At 32.8% G+C, this 21,244-nt stretch overlaps 1 protein-coding gene across 1 annotated transcript; it reads right to left on the bottom strand.

The window, feature by feature from the left end:
* Positions 1-7,996: 7,996 nt before the first annotated feature.
* On the bottom strand, positions 7,997-20,601 carry LOC143075512 (uncharacterized). Its single transcript, XM_076250947.1, has 7 exons — positions 20,329-20,601; positions 16,774-16,856; positions 13,703-14,498; positions 12,809-13,014; positions 10,988-11,077; positions 9,709-9,895; positions 7,997-8,546 (listed from the first exon to the last, which is right to left on the bottom strand). Exons 2-7 carry the CDS (start codon positions 16,812-16,814, stop codon positions 8,226-8,228), a joined length of 1,641 nt encoding a protein of 546 aa, XP_076107062.1. The 5' UTR covers positions 16,815-16,856; positions 20,329-20,601; the 3' UTR covers positions 7,997-8,225.
* Positions 20,602-21,244: the final 643 nt, after the last annotated feature.

Genomic DNA, 21,244 nt, shown 5'->3' with positions numbered 1-21,244 from the left:
GTTTTTTCAGTGTAATTTGATACCCAATGATTTTTTTCTCTTAAAAAAATCATTAAATCATGTTTTGTCATTCTTGGCACACAAAAGTCCACATGAGCTACTTCCTTGCAGTGAACATATGAAAAACACCCTATACAGGTTGCAGTCTTGTAATTGACTGCTCAATAGGCTTACATGCAAAACAGCTGATCTTTGAAAATAAACAATAAAAAATGCTACATAGAAAAAATAGTTCCTGTTCATGTGTCAAGGTATATTTGTTCCACCTAACAGAAGTTCCACTGGAAACTTTGTTATAAACAATGTCATAATATCTATTCTTGTTGAAACAAATATAGTATTCAATACCATTTATTCCGTTAGGAACATATACTGTAATATTTATTCCTGTGCAAATAACATATTTTCTAGTTACCATGATATCCTTCCAATTTCCTGTATTGATATCCCCAAAAAGGTGCAATTTTTTTTTTAAATCTATTTATATGTTTCAATTCAGCATAAACCTACAATCGAACAGAAAAAATTAAGACCAGAAAAAATTTCAGAAAAAATGGACTATTTTGTTTCCCTCCATGTTTTGACATGCACCGGAAACATGCACCGGAAACTGGAATTGTAATACAAGACTGGTACCTTCATGTTTATTATTTACTATAGTTGATTAAGCTTATTTATTTGCATTGCTTTGTATGTTTATATAGTTCATAATATCGATATGTAACACACCACATATTTAATAATAAAAAAAAGGTTGAGAGTTATCAATAATTTTTATATAATATCAGTCTAAAGATTTGCACAACGATCCGGTACATAGTAAATTTGCTGGTTGGTCGTTTTTATAGACTTTTATATATATATATATATATATATATATATATATATATATATATATATATATATATAAATTATAGGACACATTTGAAGAACATCAACAACACAGTTTAGCCACAATAAGAACATGCTTCATATATAACTAATACACATTTGAAATTGATTAATCGATTGGTTAATATATAACGCTACTTAATCGGAACTACTCGGCCTTTCTGATTGCATCGAGAAATGGCGAAAATGGCCGAGTAGTTACGATTTTGACGCTATTTTAGTCCTATTGTCTACATTGGAATGAATCCTGAGAAAATAACCAGATATATGACCACAACATCAAAATATTTGTTGATGTTAAATAACTATAGTTCACCAATGTTTAAAAGTCGTTAAAAATGACTAGAATATATGGACCTAAATTAAAAAAAATAGATGATTACATAACCGCCTTTTATAATAAAAATGTAATAGCGCTATTCTGTACCAACTCCGTTAGAAAACTAAAAAAACGGTTTTAAAACGTAATCAATACCACAACATTATCAGTAATAATTTTAAGAAAAGGTAAACATAGCCCAGTAGTCAACACTTCGGTGTTGACATGAATATTAATAATGTGGTCATTTTTTTAAATTTCCTGTTACAAAACTTTGAATTTTTCGAAAAACTAAGGATTTTCTTATCCCAGGCATAGATTACCTTAGCCGTATTTTGGCACAACTTTTTGGAATTTTGGATCCTCAATGCTCTTCAACTTTGTACTTGTTTGGTTTTATAAATATTTTGATATGAGCGTCACTGATGAGTCTTGTGTAGACGAAACGCGCGTCTGGCGTACTAAATTATAATCCTGGTACCTTTGATAACTATATGTTTAGTGTTAACATATCAGCAAGATGCATATTTTCCTTCACTATGAAAATCATGTAATAAATATTGCTTTGTCTGTTAGCAGTAAAACCCTTAATAATTTTTTTCTTTCAAATACCTAAACATAAAAAAAAACCCGGGTCTGATGAATTCCTGTGAATCTCCATTTTCTACTTGTGTAATTCAGAACAAGATGCTACAAATCTTTAAGGAGTCGTTATTACATATGCAAACAAAGTACAACTTCTATTGAAATGGTATGAAAACTTTAACTAATTTTGAATCACCATTTCGAAAATATGCTGTATTCTATACTCAAACAGATAAATGAAATAAATTTGTCTTGGTTTTTATCAACACAATTGTCAATTTAGATACAAATATATTGTTGAAGAACGAGATAATTCTTTCTTTGTAAAACGATTCCCGAAAGGGACTTCCAACCAGCCTTTAAATTTACAATTTAGGACACCACAAGTACAAATCAGTGTTTTTCTTACATGTTCATTCCCCAAAAAGCAGTGATGATCAATTGAAAATATCTTTTTATTTTATAAACCCGATTTCCGAAAAAAAAAATAATTTTGGGATATAGTGCAGGCCTTTCCCTTTCTGAACCCTACAGCAATTCATTGATGTTTTTACTTGATCCTGTTTGGGGGTCCCAGATTAGCAAATAAAATTTTCAACAAGAAACTCGGTTTGCTGTCACTCTGATAGTCTCTTTACTTGTATAGCAATATTCGAGCACCAATTACATATGCAGCCGAGTCTTATAAAGTGTGTGTTTCTTGTAAGTATACTATGAAGTAGGTTTGCTCAAAAGAGAAGCGATACACTATTGGTCAAAGGGTTTTTCGTTATCTCATTGAAATTTCAGAATCATTCTAAGCATTTTAGTTTTTATATCCAAAAACATAGATGGTGTCAATATGATTTGGAATTCCAACTGGCTTGATTCTAGCGACTGTGATGAATTTTGGTTATACGACAGTCTGTCTTACGGAATTTTTTTATGATACACAAATGTATCTTTATAAACGAGTATATATGACCTGTAATATCACTCTTTATTATATAATAAAATAATATATGGGTAAAACATGACCTCATCACAATGTAAATATCTGTGTAAATATTTTAAACCCATATATCCCAAGTAGGAGTGCTACGATATATAAAACATGACTTCTAATTTGTTTCATAAATCTAAGTCTCGATCCCAACATTTTCACGTTGATGAATTATGACCAAGAACGATTTTTCATTGGATTTTTAATTGTGACGAATAACAAGATTGGAGACACTTAAAGTGCAACATTTAAATGAAAGCCATTGCAAGATCTGCGTTATACCCGGTGGGTGTTTTGGAGAATTAATGATGTTCAACCTTCATTTTAATACGGAAGGTTGAGTACCTATCCTATTTTGCCCTTTAAACTGCTTTGCTGATTTCATTTGTCTTATGTTTGAGATTGTGAGAACTAAAAACTAAAAATACCGCACTCCAAAAAAACAAATTCAAAACGGGAAGTCCCTTAACAAAAGGCAAAATCAAAGCTAAAACACTGATTGCTTTTGTTATTTCGCAAATGTTTGCGTTATAGGGAAAACGGTAGTATTAAATTTTCCCAGCATTAGGTTGGCCTTTTGTGTACCCAAGGCAGGTGAAGGAAGTCAAATTAGGAGCGCTGTGATTAGATGTAAGGGTACAATATATTTTTTATTTATCTATGAATAGCTGCAGTGTGTATATTTACAATATAAATTTTGAAACCTATTGAAATATTTTCTAGAGAATTATTCGAAAAGACTTCCAAAATTTCATAAATTTAGTGCAAAATGACGTGGGCATGGATAACATAAACAAGCTCCGTTGGAAGTTGGTCATGATACTATTTGGCTTTAATTTTTAAAACAGAATAATAAAGTACTAACACAACATATAACTGTTTTATCCAGGTTTTTATCTAAAAAATGGTAAATTTAGAAAATGTTACTATTGTCGCCTATGGCAGAATAAATAGTACCGTTTTCCCTATAACTCAATCATAGGAAGAAATTTAAAAAAAAAAAAGATGTGCGGCGCTCATGCGCTTCCGTACATAAAGGTAAATAAAGTATTTATTTTTCAATATCGTTTTCATTTGACTGATAAATGAACAAATGATACATAATGTAGATACTTTATAAGTGTAGATTGTTCACAGTTGACCAATGTAGCCTAGATCACCTTCTTGAGATATCCAATTACACATAGTGTTGGTGAAAATTAAACATGCGCCAATACCTTAACCCAAACATATTTAACACACAATAACATGTTTGTTAAATATTATTTTCGGTTACGCCTTTATTAAAATCAAAATATCAATGTATTTTATTTCGTTTGAAATAGGGTTTTCCCCGTTTGCTATTTGTAGTAAATATTTATAGATTGGAACTAGTATAACTAGTTCGGATACTGGTTTTGTAACAGTATGTACTATTTATAAATTTGATATTAGGTGCAGAAGGCACGAGGAAAGTTTTGGCGGTTTTTACGGGTGGGGTTTAATGGTACTGTTCTGTTCTGTTCAGGTAGATTCCTCCGTTATATATCGGAGCACTCCCACTTGGGGATATATGGTTTTAAAATATTTACAGATATTTACAGATATTTACTATATAAAGTTTGGCATTTAAATGTTTTAGTATCGAAGGTGCTCGCAGTTACGTCGAATTGAAGTTGGTCACATAGGTATATATGCAGTTGCTGCTATGTTTATTTTACGTACAGGCGTTGGAGGTATTAGCCGAGGAAAAAGAAACGATGCGACAGAGGAACAATGTTTATATGAAAGCACAATGAACGGAGTTGAGTAAAATGTTGACTTTATTTACAATTTTGGAATCATGTCTGGAGATCATATTATTAAGTTAAAAGCGAATATCAAATATAATGTGTTCTTTTAAAAACCGTTTTACCGGTTTATGATTTAATTTTAAATACTACAGAATTTGGTTATATAATAATTCCAGTCAATACTGAACCATGTTGAGTTCATTAATCTGATAACAAATCAGCTTTTAAGCATGCAACTTTTATTTAAAAGTTGATAGATGAAATTCTCACTAAATATTACAGTGTCCACCTTTTGTAGTAAATCTGATTACTGTTTCAGTACAAAGTTCAGATAAAGAATTCGTAAGACTTGTACTAGATTTGAGATATGTAAACAAATATATAGAAAACAAAAGGTTAAATATGAAGGCATTAACTTTTGCACATAATAAAATTTAGTCCTGGTATCAATGATGAGTTTATTTACAACCACTGGGTCGATGCCACTGCTGGTGGAGATTTATTTCCCCGAGGGTATCACAAGCCCAGTAGTCAGCATTTTTTGTTGTGCTGACATGAATTATCATTGATATGGCTATATTTATAAATTAACTGTTTACAAAATTTTGATTTTTTTGAAATACTAAGGCTTTTCTACCTCAGGCATAGATTACCTTAGCTGTATTTGGCAAAACTTTTAGGAATGTTGGTCCTCAATGCTATTCAACTTCATACTTTATTTGGCCTTTTTAACTTTTTTGGATTCGAGCGTCACTGATGAGTCTTTTGTAGACGAAACGCGCGTCTGGCGTATATACAAAATTTAGTCCTGGTATCTATGATGAGTTTATTTTCAATATATGTATACATTTGATTTGAAGCATAGATGAGAATTGTAATCATCAATTTTATAGTTTTTTCATAAAAATACCACAGTTTTGCTTTCATTTTATCAGCAGGTCGCATTTACTATAAAACTATCAGAGTTGTAGTACCATATTGGAGACCTAATGTCTGACAGGATTACTTTCCCGGATGCCACAAATATGCAGGTGTAGGTATAAAAAGTAGCCCGTTTTATGTGAGATAAATCGGACAGAACCAAGAGTTTAACTTGGAGAGACTTTAAAACGGTAAGCAGTTATATTTTACAGTCCGTACACATGGTACATAACATATTGAGTGGAAAACTTGTTTAATTTACACCGATTATCAAAATGTAACAAAGATAATAAGAAAAATTAGTACAAAGTCGGAGCTTCCGACATAGCTTTAGAGTTTTTTTTGTTGTTTTTTGTTGTTGATATAACAGAAATGAGACATATATATGTTAAGGTTTTCATGAATGTAACATAAAGGATCACACAGTGTGATTAGAAGTTGATGTATATAGATATGAGATGTATATATGTTTAGACTTTCATGAGCTATGTTGCATAGTGTAACATAAAGAATCACACAGTGTGATTAGAAGTTGATGTATGTAGATATGAGATGTCTATATGTTTAGACTTTCATGAGCTATGTTGTATTGTGTAACATAAAGAATCACACAGTGTGATTAGAAGTTGATGTATGTAGATATGAGTTGTCTATATGTATAGACTTTCATGAGCTATGTTGCATTGTGTAACATAAAGAATCACACAGTGTGATTAGAAGTTGATGTATGTAGATATGAGATGTCTATATGTATAGACTTTCATGAGCTATGTTGCATTGTGTAACATAAAGAATGACACAGTGTGATTAGAAGTTGATGTATATAGATATGAAATATGTATATATCTATAGATGTTTAATGTTTATCTGATTAAGATGCACGTACATGTATATATGAAGTTTTGATTGTTTTCTTCTATTTGCAGAATCAATGAAAACAGTTTGAGAAATTATCCAACGATTCAAGATTTGCAAAAGATTTCTCTGCATTACCATCTATTGCGGAAGCGTCCGGTTCAATATGTCGTATTTGACGTTCCGATTGACGACTTGAAATTGATATTGGTCCCGTTTAGTGGTTAAAGATTTATCTTCAATTACTGATATCTTAAAGACTTTTTATATCGGCATCTTATTCTGAACTGTTTCATTTCCTTTGTTTCGATGTTACTGCGAGCAACTAATCTTATATCTGTGTTTGTCTTGTTTATAGCCTATTGAATTTAGAGAATAAATACTTTAAATTTGGACGAGCACGGCGAGGGAGTATTTAAATGTATTTTATTTCGTTTGAAATAGGGTTTTCCCCGTTTGCTATATGTAGTAATTATTTATAGATGGGAACTAGTATAACTAGTTCGGATACTGGTTTTGTAACAGTATGTACTATTTATAAATTTGATGTTAGGTGCAGAAGGCACGAGGAAAGTTTTGGCGGTTGTTACGGGTGGGGTTTAATGGTACTATATAAAGTTTGGCATTTAAATGTATTAGTATCAAAGGTGCTCGCAGTTACGTCGAATAGAAGTTGGTCACATAGGTATATATGCAGTTGCTGCTATGTTTATTGTACGTACAGGCGTTGGAGGTATTAGCCGAGGAAAAAGAAACGATGCGAAAGAGGAACAATGTTATACGTCATGTATTTATATATTGTTTCAATCGAAGAAATATGTACAATAAAGTAAAATAAAATATTGTATCGCAAGAGAAAATAAGATGTTACTGCGAGCAACTAATCCTATATCTGTGTTTGTCTTGTTTATAGCCTATTGAATTTAGAGATTAAATACTTTAAATTCGGACGAGCAGGGCGAGGGAGAATTTAAATGCCAATATCACAAAATGAAGTAAATTTTGAAAGTTTTTTGCTGGTTTTCATTTCATTCGAAGTAATTTGAAACGTAAATGAGGTGAACAAATATTGATATTGATTGCAGATTAATGGACGTGGAACATATGAGGGATATCATTTGGCTGATGTGAAATACTTTTTTTCCTTTTCAAATTGAAAAGAAAAAAATGGTCTTTATCAGAGTAATTTAATGAACAATGCTATATATGACAATGTTCTGACTAAATGCAACGACAATATATGGTACGTAGGAGAGAATGAACAGTGATAAGCAGAATAGGTTGCTTTTCTGTAAATATAGACAATGCAATTTCTCATAGGAACTTCCTTTACGGCTGCAACTGTGACACTTTTACTATGAAGTTTCGTGAAAATTATATCAAAGAATGGAAAGTTGATATGCACATCTATTTTATTCAAAGGTCAAAACATAGAGCTGTGCGGCATATTTTCAACTTTCACCGCAATTGTATGTTTTTATACTAGTAATATAGTTCCATGTTATGTCTCTATGAGATGAAACACAAACATCATATTTTGGAACCTGTATGTCAACAAATCAAATTATCTATGAATATGATTTATCTCCCCAAAAGAGGCGTGGTTTGAGAAACAGCTGTATTTACAAAGTGCAACTTATACCCGCATCCATCGTAGCAGAGGTATATTAATAATTATAATTAATGTTTAATACATAAATATAACAACGAATGACCAATACAAGTTTATTACAATATATAACCATTGAATTAGAATTGCCATATCATTTACAAGTTTGAGCTAAAGTGAAAAATAACAATGTTCATAGCTTCTTTCTAAATGATGTCTTTTAAAAGAAGTTTATCTTCAACTTTCTGATATAGATCTTCAAAAATCACGCAGGTCGCTGCTTCCATTTCATTAACGAATAGCTACTGAAGTAATGGTAACTTTAATAACTTCTTTTATACCGGGTCCTATGGATGCAGAAATCAGGAATTTGTCATTCTCACAGTCATATGTGCCTTGTGATATTGCGTTGATCGACAACATATTTAGAAATGAAAGATGCCCATATGCAACTTGAACTTCAACTTTGTTAGGTCTAAGGTGATTATCAAACATAAATGGAACTGACCACATTATGTTTAAACGCTCACATATATATCCAGTCAAGTCGGCAATATGCCATGAGACGACGCCACCAGTTCCGTTCGCAGAATATGGAAATTTATGCGTAACCTTTAAAATAGAAATACATAATTAATAAAGTATTTTTTTCCGATTTTCAATTCTTTATTCATTCTGTAATAGTATATTTGAACAAAATCAATATTAATTGGTATCCAGCTAAACAATAATATAAGATTTTGACTTTTCCCCCTGAGAACAGTTTTGAAGTGTCATACATTTTCTGTTTTTTTATCTCCTTGTTGGTGCATGTCGTATAATTATCAAAAATCGATTACTTCAAAAATTGTATCAATTTAAAAATTTATTTAACATAGAAATACGACGATTGCCGACAGGGATCAAATGACAAAGAAGGTTCATAACTATATATCATTTATGGCCTTCATCAATGAGCAACATTTATTTCACATATCAAATTATAAGATGTCCCGAATACAACTCATTCGAGAAAATAAAGGCCCTGATTTATGTCTAAAACAATAACCGAAAAGAAATTTGATATTCAACAACAAACAACAACTCCTGAATTAAAGGCTCTTGATTTGGGAAAGGCACATACAGTTTTTACGGGCTCCCTATAACCTTGGACAGTAGGGAAAAGGTCAATAGAAGTACACGAAATGAAAATTAACTACAAAGGGCTGGACTAATCAGATCGTTACAAAAACAAAATGTACAGATTTGATAAGTTACTGAAAGCTAGTTCAAAGCCAATGATAACTGAAAAAATCATCATGACCTTAACTAAATTGCTTCAATCAGTACACATTAAACCTCAAATAAATTCAGTGTAAAGACGTCATTAGCAGTCAGAGAAAGCTTTGTGCAATGCTGAAAAATAGGTATCGATAGTACCGTGAATGTGCATATATGTATAACAATAATATTTATTTGCGTTTAATCCATTGATAACAAAATCAATATTTTAAACAATAGTAACAGTGTTGAATATGTTACCTTTTAGATTGATTATTGCTAATCTCACCCGGGTTGTATTCTACATTGCGGGCTAGATTTAAAGTTCTTCGTAAGAAACAGGCAGCATTTACTCTTCTGTGTAAAAGCTTCAATGTTCTATTAATTATAATCTGTATAGATTAAACTGTTGATAGTGAAAATAAGACATAGTTGGAAACATAATTCATCTTTCTCCTTTGATTATAAACTAAATTTTATATATAAAAAAACATGAAAATGTACGTATACCTACCATGAATCCTGACGACATAGGTTCTATTCGTTTTGGTGATATCAATGTCACACCCCTTTCAAGTGTAATCTTTGGATCTGTAAATGTGTAGTTTGTCAAATTTATTACTTCAATTCCACAGACTACGACATATTCAAGCTGTTCAATCATGACACGTAAGTTTTCCGATGCAAGTTTCATTTGTTCCCTGTCAAAAATAAACAAATTGGGGAATGACGAGTAAAAACATACCATATTATAAGTATAGTTTCCCTGTTACCTTCAATTGAGAATGGTGAGGTTAACCGTTTAAGTAATCGTAGAACCAAAGCAGACTCTACGCGACTGTATGAGTTAATGTGTTCGATCCACGATCGAGTGAAACTTAGCCCTGAAAATCAACTATTTCTTCTGTTAAAACCGATCCGCATTTAGGAGTAAGAGCAAAATCTTGTCGGCCCAGAAAATTCAACTCACGAGTTTGAATGTCTCTTTGGTATGTTTTGCAACTCTTTTGATGCCAAATAGTTCCTTAAAGAAAATTATATGAGGAAATGAATGATGGACAGAACATTGGCAGCATATTCAACTTCAAATTAATCGGTGCAAGGATTTTTCTGCAAATATTGAAGTTGAAATTGGCATGATCAAAGTTTCTACATCAAGTTTTTCTAATTTATTTTTCCAACGGTAGAAATCACATCAGTTTGTTAATACAGTAAAACCTGCCTAATCCGACACCTGAGTATACCAACATTCTGCTTTAACCGACTCATTTTCATGGTCCCAAATTATGCCTATCCTTGCAGAAAAAACTCTGTATATTCCGACACCTTGCTAAATCCGGCATTTTTTTCTGATCACCCAGTGTGTGTGATAACATGTGCAGGTAAAGTTCACTTCTTGTTCTTCACGTATTCTAATTGCCAATTGTTTCCACACGGCTGCACATGTAGAGCAGGCTATGCGCACTCTTTTTGTGCACCTAACATTACGTTCCCTCTTATGGGTTTCATGTTGCTAAGTGTGTACATTGATATGCTGTGTTTTGTATACTGATTGTTTGTCTTTTGGTCGTTTTTCGTGTTTTGGAATAGTTTTGTCGTCAACTTATGTGTCTGAATATCCCTTTGGTTTCTTCCGGCTCCCTTTTTTTAATTATAGATTACTGTCAAATGGTTTCAGAATTACATTCAACCCAAACTAGTTTGATCCATGTATGAAAGAGATATGTTGTAATATATACTAGGTAGCACAGAACATGTCGAGCTTTTAAAGAGGAAGTGATAAAATATGTAACCTGTTATTTTCTTCTCGCTTCTCTAATCGCTTTCCAACTTCATGCCTTGGTCTGTTTTCTGTGATTTCCAAACCTTGATTCATGTTTTCACTGTAAAGGTATCAAATATCTTACATTGTCATTAACTCAGAAAACAGAGGTCATTCTATTTTTTCTTCATGAATACTTGATTAATGTCTATTTAGTGGTGCTTGAAGTTAAAATGTTTGAAATTCAAATAAAACAAACACCGCAGAGCTGCTACATTAAATAGAGGCTCTAAAGAGCCTGTGTCGCTCACCTTGGGCTATGTGTATATTAAACAAAGGACAGAGATGAATTCATGACAAAATTGTCTTTTGGTGTTGGTGATATGTTTGTAGATCTTACTTTATTGAACAACCTTGCTGCTTACAATTATCTCTATCCATAATGAAATTAGCCAAGAAGGGACAGTGGAAAATATTTTGTAAAAATTTACAAAAATTTACAAAATTGTTTAAATTTGTTTAAAATTTACCATAAAAGACAATATCTCCTTAAGGGGTCAATTGACCGCTTTGGTCAAGTTGACTTACAAAAATTATTTGTAGTTCTTACTTACTTTGCTGTACATTATTGCTATTTACAGTTTATCTCTATCTATAATAATATTCAAGATAAAAACTAAAAGCTGCAATGTTTTTTTAAAATTACCAATTAAGGAGCAGCAACCTCACAACGAGTTCTCCGATTCATCTGAAAATTTCAGGGCAGATAGATCTTGACCTGATAAACAATTTTTTTCTAGTCAGATTTGCTCTAAATGCTTTGGTTTCAATATATATAATCTACATTTTACCCCTATGTTCTATTTTTAACCATGGCGGCCATCTTGGTTTGTTTACCGGGTTATAGGACACAATTTTGTAACCTAGATATCCCAATGGTGATTGTGGACAAGTTTGGTTTAATATGGCCCAGTAGTTTCAGAGGAGAAGATTTTTGTAAAAGTTAACGACGACGGACGACGACGGACGCCAAGTGATTAGGAAAGCTCACGTGGCCTTCCGGGCGAGGTGAGCTTAAAAGGACTAAAAAGAAATCAGTGTATGCAGGGAATGTTATGTTTGTCCTACATTTATTTCCAGTTTTTAATGGGCATTTAAGTGGTGGAAAAACTGCATGTTAATTATTGTATAAAAAAGGTACAGATTTTCTAACCTTTAAAAGGTTGTTTTATCCTGAAATTCAGCTGCTGTACATATTTGATTGTGTAGTTTCTGTTTTTGTGTTTAAATATAGCGATATTTCATAAGCTAACGCCTGCCTACAATATAGGACCAGGTGCAAACAGGCTGCTTTAAACAAGCTTATTTCATAATTGCAGTTTCATAATTGAAAAAAAACTCGCCAAACTGTGTAAATCAGTTGCAATTAAAAAGGATATATCATGGAGGAATCAAAGACCGAACTTTGATGTTGGAAAGGCGACACGGGTAAAATAATTGTAAGCCCTCAATCTTCTTCAACGTCGTACTCTTTTTTTTTTTTACTTCACTTATGATTCACGCCAATCTAGTACCAACAGTTTAATTTTGATATCTATGAGAATCTCTTTTTATAAGAGATCAGCTAACCAGGAGTCCACAATTCACCACACAGAGGTCTATATATTTAGCAACAAGAAACTCATAGAAAACACAAATTTAACTTAATCAGGGTCAGCTATATTACATTAAACACCTAAACAAGTCGGAAGAGTAATTTCAGTGATAATAATAAATTCTGAGAAAAAGGAGATATCTGTCATATATAATGGAACAATACATATTATTCGTTCTTTAAAATGTTTTTAAAAACCTTTCTTTTCTGTCTTTTTCTTTCTGTTTTCTGTCTCTGTTCTCATCTTCTTGTCGTTGCATTTCTTCTATTCTTCTTTGGTTTTCAGCATCCATTTTCTGTCTATCCCTCTCCAATCGTTGTCTCTCTCTGTATAATTCAGCTTCAGCATCTAAGTTTGCTTTCTTTTGCATTTCCAATCTTTTTTCTTCTTCGATTGCATGCATCTTAAATACAACATAATTGATTAATGTTTATCTTTTTGTTGTTCTATATATATAAGAAGATGTGGTATGAGTGCCAATGAGACAACTCTCCATACAATCACTATTTGTAAAAGAAAACCATTATAGATCAAAGTACGGCCTTCAACAAGGAGCCTTCATAGTTGGCTCGCACAGAACAACAAGCTATACAGGGCCCCAAAAATACCAATGTAAAACCATTCAAATAAGAAACCCAACGGTCTAATCTGTTTAAAAAAGAGAGAAACGCGAAACACTTGTGAACCACATCAACAAACGACGACCACTGAATACAAATTCCTCTCTTACGAATGATGTTTTATGGAAAAATTACGTAGTACTGAATTGTTTATGACCTCTCTAATGCATAGCTTTTATTCTTTGTCCGGGTTTGGCTTTGCTTTTTTATCTGTATGATTTTGTCAGCTCTTTAGAGTTTGTATACGGTTTTGGATTTTCAAATATTTCTACCTCGAACATCAATAAAGAGAGATCAATTTTCTAAATGAACATATGGTGCAGTAAGATATATAAGTACCGTAAATAAGAACATTCTTTAATTCATGTAAAGATTTTCATTTGCTGCCAAAGTCCGTTTCAAGATAGTAATTAAACATCGTCCGTTTTTTCTCGAGTACATTAGCCATTAAATAATATAAATTATATTTACTCTTTTGTTGAATTTACTCTTTTCTCTTTTTTCTTTTTTCTTTGCAGCTTTTCGACGGGTTTCCTCTGCTTCCCTGTCTCTTTTCCTTAATTCTGCTTGTTCTCTTGCAAGTCTCTCCTTTTCTTCTCGTTCTTTTCTCTGTCGCTCGTCTTCGATCTCATCTAACCTAGCCTTATACATCTGATTGGTATAACACTGTCCATTGTTTGCTTTTGTAACACGACTTATAACATGCATGAGCTCCTGAACTTGAGAATCTCCCCCATCACCATTGCTGGCGTTCTCAAAAGCCACACACCTGTCCCCATATTTTGAAAGAATGGGAAATGACTTAGTAGTAGATGAAACATATTCACAAAATGTCTTCTCAGTTCTTTTCAAATGTTCACGGTGGGTGAACAGAAATACGATATGATCCTCAATTCCGCTACCAAATTGATCCTTGAACTTCTTCAATGTTGATTTGTCTTCTTGTGATATCCTACCTATTGCTGTGACAAGTACTATCACGTGGGGTCCTGGTAATGTCATCTGTATGAATCTTGCAATTTCTGTCTGTGTGTCTTTTATTTTCGCATTGGGGTCAAATAAACCCGGTGTATCCACAACTGTTACTTTTTTACCCGATATAACTGTCGTCTGTGATTGGCACAACTGTGTGACTGATTCTGCCATCATATCTGTTTTAAACCTTTTGTCTCTTAAGATATTGTTCGCAGTCTCACTTTTTCCAGAACCAGATTTTCCAATTAAAACTATCCTGATATCATCCTTTGAGATCCTCATATGTTTCATGCTTAATTAGAAATAAACAAAAAAATAAAAGTATACTCATGTTTTGTTTTTCACGCTTCAGTGAGATTATGACAGTACATGCCTGATTTCTTTTCTAAATTTCTTTTATTTGTATTTATCTATGAATTTGTTTTTTCTTTTACATGTTTGGAAACGTGTGTTCGTAAACTTGAAGAATTCCGCTAAAACCAGTGCTAGGGTCGTCTTAAAAGAGGGACGAAAGATACCAAAGGGACAGTCAAACTCATAAATCTAAAACAAACTGACAACGCCATGGCTAAAAATGAAAAAGACAAACAAACAACAGCACACACGACACAACATAGAAAACTAAAGAATAAACAACACGAACCCCACCAAAAAACTAGGGGTGATCTCAGGTGCTCCGGAAGGGTAAGCAGATCCTGCTCCACATGCGGCACCCGTCGTGTTGCTTATGTGATAACAAATCCGGTAAATAGTCTAATTCGGTAGGTCACATTCAGGAAAGGGAAGGGGGTTGTAGTTACGACGTAAGGAACATATCCGATATCATTTGTGATACGGTTATTCCATAACGGTCAACCAACTCGTGATGGCGTCCGTAAAATTTACGAAGGGATGATTTCAACTTCATCATTTGGAACTCTTGGTTTAATAGCTTCTTTGTGAGCAGCAACCCTCTTTCAAGAAAATCATGATAGGAAATGCAAGCACGGGAATATCGTATCAATTGGGAGATATATACCTCGTATGCAGGTGCTGCTGGAATGTTGCTACTTAGAAATGGAAAGTTCACAATTGGAAAGCTGAAATCATCTCTTTTGTCGTAAAGTTTTGTTTTCAACCGACCCTCATTGTCAATTTCTAGATGTAAGTCAAGATATGAGGCCGACTTAACTGTATCTGTAGTATCCTTTATCTCTAGCTCGATTGGATAGATGCGTTCCACATAGTCACCAAATTTTGAATTGTTTAGTGAAAGAACATCATCTATATAGCGAAAAGTAGAGTTAAAGGATAGTGCTAACTTCTTATCTTTCTTCCTAAGAAGTTCCTGCATGAAGTCAGCCTCATAATAATAAAGAAACAAGTCGGCAAGTAGAGGGGCACAGTTTGTTCCCATTGGAATGCCGACAGTCTGTTGAAAAGCACGTCCTCCGAACGTAACAAATATGTTGTCAATCAAGAAATCAAGCATCTTGATAATATCAGTTTCAGAGAATTTTTTGTTCGAATCAGAGTGATCCTTTACAAAGTAGGATTTATCCCTCCCCAAGACAAGATACTTGTATCTACGTTGGCCATTCTTTTTTACGAAGCAAAGCAATACCAACTCTTTCAATTTGTCTTTTAGTTTGGAATGTGGAAAACTAGTGTACAGAGTAGAAAAGTCAAATGTTTTAATACTGTTACAAGATGAAAGAGAGTTAGATTGTATGTACTCTAAAAGATCTTTGGAATTTTTAAGTATCCACATCTGATTCACGCCCCCTCTAGAATAATCTTGTAGTGAAGTGGGAGTTTTTGCTCGGTGTTGAAGGCCTCAATATAACTTTGAGATGAAGACCACCATCTGCTTTTTTGCTGTGCATTCATTGGTTTTTTTAAGTCATGGATGGATACCCCTTTCTTTTCTGTTAGATTATGCTATGAATTTTCATTGTTTTCTTTAATTCGACAAATATGTAAATGTCTAGATACTAGTAGAACAACCACTACAGTTATGAAAACCACTGCATTATATCAATTCATAAACGACAAAATATGTGTCACCAAAATATTGCAAATGCTACTAACAAGGAAGATAGCAAACCAAGGGTTCCATGTAATGAATTTGAATTCATCTCTACGAACGTTTTACGGACGCCATCATGAATTAGTTAAACGTTATGGAAGATTTGTGTCACAGATGACCACATATGTTCCAATTGTCGAAACCACAATCACATCACCTTTTCCTTGATTGCGAAACCACCAAAAGAGAATTATCACCGGATTTTTACATGTATAAGACAAACACCACGTGTGGAGCAGGCACTGCTCAGCCTTCCGTTGTCCCTGTGTTCACCCCCGGTTTTAGGTTGGTTTGAGATGTTCAACCTATTATTTTCTATGTTGTGTTTTGGGGACTGGTGTTTTTTTGGTTTTTTTTCCTTTTTTGTTGTTTTGCCTTTTCATCTGAATAATTGCTTTCTAATAAATTGACTGTTTCATAAGTTAAACCTTTTGCAATTGAGATTCATCTGAAGGTGCGATTCGATCAGGTGAAATATTTAAGAAATATTCGTACTTACTAGGCCTCCTGAGCACTTCTTATTTCTTTACTTGAAGCCATGATGATATGTTTTTGTTCAAATTGGATTACTTCACGGAAAATCTACAAACGTATTATTAAAGAGGTTAATGTCTAAACTTTTTAATTAATGTACAGTATATCTAATGATTTGAGAGTCGAATTTGAAGAGCATAATAATACCATTGAGGACCAAATACAGCTAAGTTAATCTTTTTCTGAGGTAGAAAAGCCTTTAATTGTTCGTTTATAAATTTATACTTTTTTTAAGAAACTGAGTTTCAATTTTCTCTGGCAAAATTGACTATCGATGGCTTTGGCTATTGATCTAAGGCCCTTTTCGGTCATATTGTTCTTCAAATGTTTCGGGTATTTTATATAATTGGTTTTCCAGTATTACACTTTGAGCATTACTGATGAAGGTTATTCCAGAAGTGCGTTTCAGCCTCAAAAAGAATACATTTTTTTTCACCAATTGTGTTAAAAATCATTATAATTAGATTATATACTTGTAATGTGTAGTTAATATAGAACTATAAGTAAAGTGCTGCCTATATTAATTTTGAAATTCCCCCATATGATTCCACTGATACATACTAAAAAAGGTATATATAAATATACCAAGATAAGTTCTTAGCGGTGTAATATATAGAGAATAATACATGGCAAAATCCGTATCATATGTCGTATCATCCCGAGACATCAATATCAGCCCAAGGGCCTTTAGGCCCGAGGGATGATATTGGTCGAGGGTGATACGGCATGTGATACGGATTTTGCCATGTATTATACGCTTTATCATATATTTCAACAGAAGAGTATTATATTTTATTATACTTCACGTTAAAATGCCATATTTTGATTGGCTAATACGAGGGTGTCATTTTACTCTATCACATAGCTGAGAGGGTGACAATTTTTTTGAATGTTACCCTCTCGTCTAAACCAATCAAAAATCGACAATTTAAAGGACAATGGATTGAATTTACATCAAGTAGATGAATACAAAGTCAATGCTTAAGTTTTACGTTCTGGATCAAATTTTATTATTTAACTGTCAAAATGAAAAAAAATAAACCATCTTGTTGTTTATTTCTAACACTCGTAACGTTGTTATGTACGTGACGTCATAGAAAATCCTTTTGAAATAAAATTAATCTGTAAAAGACAAAAATGGTAGGACGTTCAGTATAATAAATTAAATAACACATAGCTGAGAGGGTGATAGAGCAGATTGGTACCCCTTGAAAAAGCATTGTCAACCTTGGCTTCGCCGCGGTTGACAATGTTTTCTCGGGGTACCAATCTGCTCTATCACCCTCTCAGCTATGTGTTATTTATATAATATGAACTGTTTTCTGATCCCGATAGATTAGCACTGGGTTACCTTCAGTTCTGCTTTTGTCTTGGTTCAAAGCCTTAAAATAACTGCTTATACAAAGCACCTGGGTTACCTTACCATTTGCCTGCTGCTGTTTTAAAAATATTTTGTTTATTATTGTATTTATTTGAGTGTTTTGTATTTTTTATAGTTGCATTTAGTGTGCCAAAAAATATGCAAACTTGATGTTCGTGACGTCACATACAATATGAAAACTTGACGTTCGTGACGTTACATACCAAACAATGACGTCATTAAAAAAAATGACCTATTTTGAGGAAATTTTTTCTTAAGCAAAAAAAAAACAAAAAACTTTATGTAAAAAAAAAAAAAAGGTATGCGATACGGGTTTTACCATGCGATACGGGGTATGCGATACGGGTTTAGCTATGCGATACGGGGTATGCGATACAGGGTAGGTGATACAGACTGGAAAAACAACCTTCATTAGATATACAAAATATCTGTATTTTGTACTAAATATATGATAAAGTGAAAGGAAAGACCTTAATAATAATAACAGTGTTATTATTATTAAGGTCTTTCCTTTCACTATAAGGAAAGACCTTACTGTATTTCTTCTGATTATTATTATTATTCTTTCCGCCAAACTTTAACGACATTTCCCAAAAAAAGTACGCGACATGTTAAAATGATGTTAGGTATCTAGTATCGGTTGACCCAAAGCTATCTTGTGGTTAGGGCACGACCCCGTAACATTTCCTTTATAGCGGGTATCTCCCCTAACACCGAAAACCCAGTTATCATTCTAAGACTGGAACCATAATAGGTAGCACTCCACAGTTAGGTGTGTAGTTTCCCATTGGATTTTTCAAATATGAGAGCTAGTGTGCAATAATATTCATTTTTGGATAGCTGAGTATTAAAATAGCCTTTGTATTGGGTTTATATGAACATCAAGGTTATGTAATGTATGTAATATAGGTTGTTTTCTGTATGACAGTCCGTATTTGCATTTCCCTACCATACATTGGTCCGGCAATTATTGTAATGTTTTGTTTTTTTCTAACTTTTGATCGCACGAATTTTGTGATTGGATTTTACGAAAAAAAATAGGCGAAAGACTCCCATGTTTTATTTGATCATTAGAAAGATTAGTTGCAACAGTTTCTAAAAAGGTATCACTCAAAGGCATTGAAATTCTAGTTTGATCCAATTTCTGGGGGGATATGTGACATGTCCCCCCCCCCCTTTTTGCAATATTTTATGGTAAATAAATGCAGAATGTCGCCATGGATACACATAAAAGGAATTATTTTTCATCCTTTTAACTTTTGAAAATCGACTCTATGGAAGATACTGATTACATACATACAATGTATGCACATGTACAACACAAACAGTTAGATTAGTGTATTAGAAATCCAGGAATAGGAGATGATAAAACATTTTGTGGCTCATTTTTAATTTTATTTTCTTACTGTGGAGTGCTACCATAGGTAGACAAAAAACGAAGGGTGGAATTTGTTCAGGAACAGACATCGGTTCTCCGTTACATTTGGTTCGAAAAGATTCAACGACTCATTGGTAGGATTGTGCCCTTTGAAAATTAACCAAAGTCGGTTGGCCACTAAAACTCAGAAACCGTAAGTTGCAGCCACCTAGGATTTTCATCAATGATCATCAATTCACGTGACCATGAAAAACTGTTTTTCTGGTCCGAAATGATGATTATTTGCTTATAACTCAAAAGAGGTTAGAGATAGAAAGAAACTTTGAATTGCAAAAATGTTCAGCATTATAAGATCTACACAGTAAGGTCAAGGTCAGAGGTCAAGGTCCCTAGCAACGACATAAAACACCTTAGCAACCATATGTTTTTGAACTTGGAAGGCTACGAATAATATAATTTTTAATACTGGAAATGACATTTTTGTCCCTAGCAACGACATATAAATTCTTATTTTTTTTAACTTTAAAGACTGAATAGTGAATATCACATTCTTAATACTGGAAGTAATATTTTTATACTTAGGAATGATTTTTGTCCTTAATAACCACTTGTTATGAACATAAAAGTCCTTAGCAACAATATTTTTGTTTTGTTTTTGAACTAAGAAGACTATCAATAAAAGGAAAAAAGGAAAGACCTTTCAATTGTTCATGAACAATTGACTTTTAATTGTTATTATTATTATTATTATACAATCTTACCTTCTGTTATATTGTAGGTTGAACTTTACTCCTTGTAAATACGGCGAGAAAGATAATCCGTTGTGTCAATAGGACCTTGTACAATTACAGATATCTAATGTCTTTCTGAAAGTATATTTTTTTCTTTAAATGAATAATTTTTTTCTCAAATATTGGATACAAAATAGAATACATGTAGCTCTGAATATTGTAACACAATATTTGACATAACTTTCGGAGAACAAGGTATACACTCATACCTTTACTTTTTACTACATAAGAACAATGAACAATATATTTATCAAACTCCTAAGTATCCATCTGACAAACAATCTAGTTTTTAAGTCAATATCATAAATACTCAAAGATAACTCTGTTATAAATTTTAAAATAAGAAATGTTTTTAATTTTGTTGATTTTTCTATAAGAAGAATAACTAAAAATATATATGTTATATTATTGATTTACGTTTTGAAAACTGTAGATTGTATTTCATCCTTCGTGTTTTATTCATTTTATATTTAAAGACTGGTTTCTTCAAATTACAGGTTTCAGTTTGATCTCGCATGCCTCTAGCTACATCAGGCAACAATTGCCTTTACATCAGTCTCAGCATCAATGCCATGTATACGTTCATAGACCGTTTTCGCAAGCTAGTTCCCTCTACGATATAAAGTCGTTCTTTTGTCGAGAAACAAGAAAGCTGGTGTACAAAACTATTTTTACATATACCATACCTATTAGGACACGACCCTTCAACTTAAAAGGGGGGTGTAGGTTTTATCTAAAAAAATTATTCTGATCCTCATGGCCAATTTGACGAAGAAAAAAATATTGTGGACAAGTAGATGACAGAATAAAATTATGAATCCAGATTTTCCACATACCTTAATTTTTGAAGATTTTTTTTTATTTGAAAACATAAAAAAAAAAACAC

The sequence above is a fragment of the Mytilus galloprovincialis genome, chromosome 5, assembly GCF_965363235.1.
Source record: "Mytilus galloprovincialis chromosome 5, xbMytGall1.hap1.1, whole genome shotgun sequence".
NCBI lineage: Eukaryota > Metazoa > Mollusca > Bivalvia > Mytilida > Mytilidae > Mytilus > Mytilus galloprovincialis.
Note: the sequence above shows the minus strand (reverse complement) of the source record. Positions and strands in the feature narration are given on the sequence as shown.

Coding starts and splice junctions, on each gene's coding strand:
- LOC143075512 (XM_076250947.1), bottom strand. CDS start 16,814: ATGGCTTCAAGTAAAGAAATAAGAAGTGCTCAGGAGGCCTA. Junction 13,015..13,702: donor AGAGTAAATTCAACAAAAGA/GTAAATATAATT, acceptor GTTGTATTTAAG/ATGCATGCAATCGAAGAAGA. Junction 11,078..12,808: donor GAAAAAGACAGAAAAGAAAG/GTTTTTAAAAAC, acceptor ATACCTTTACAG/TGAAAACATGAATCAAGGTT.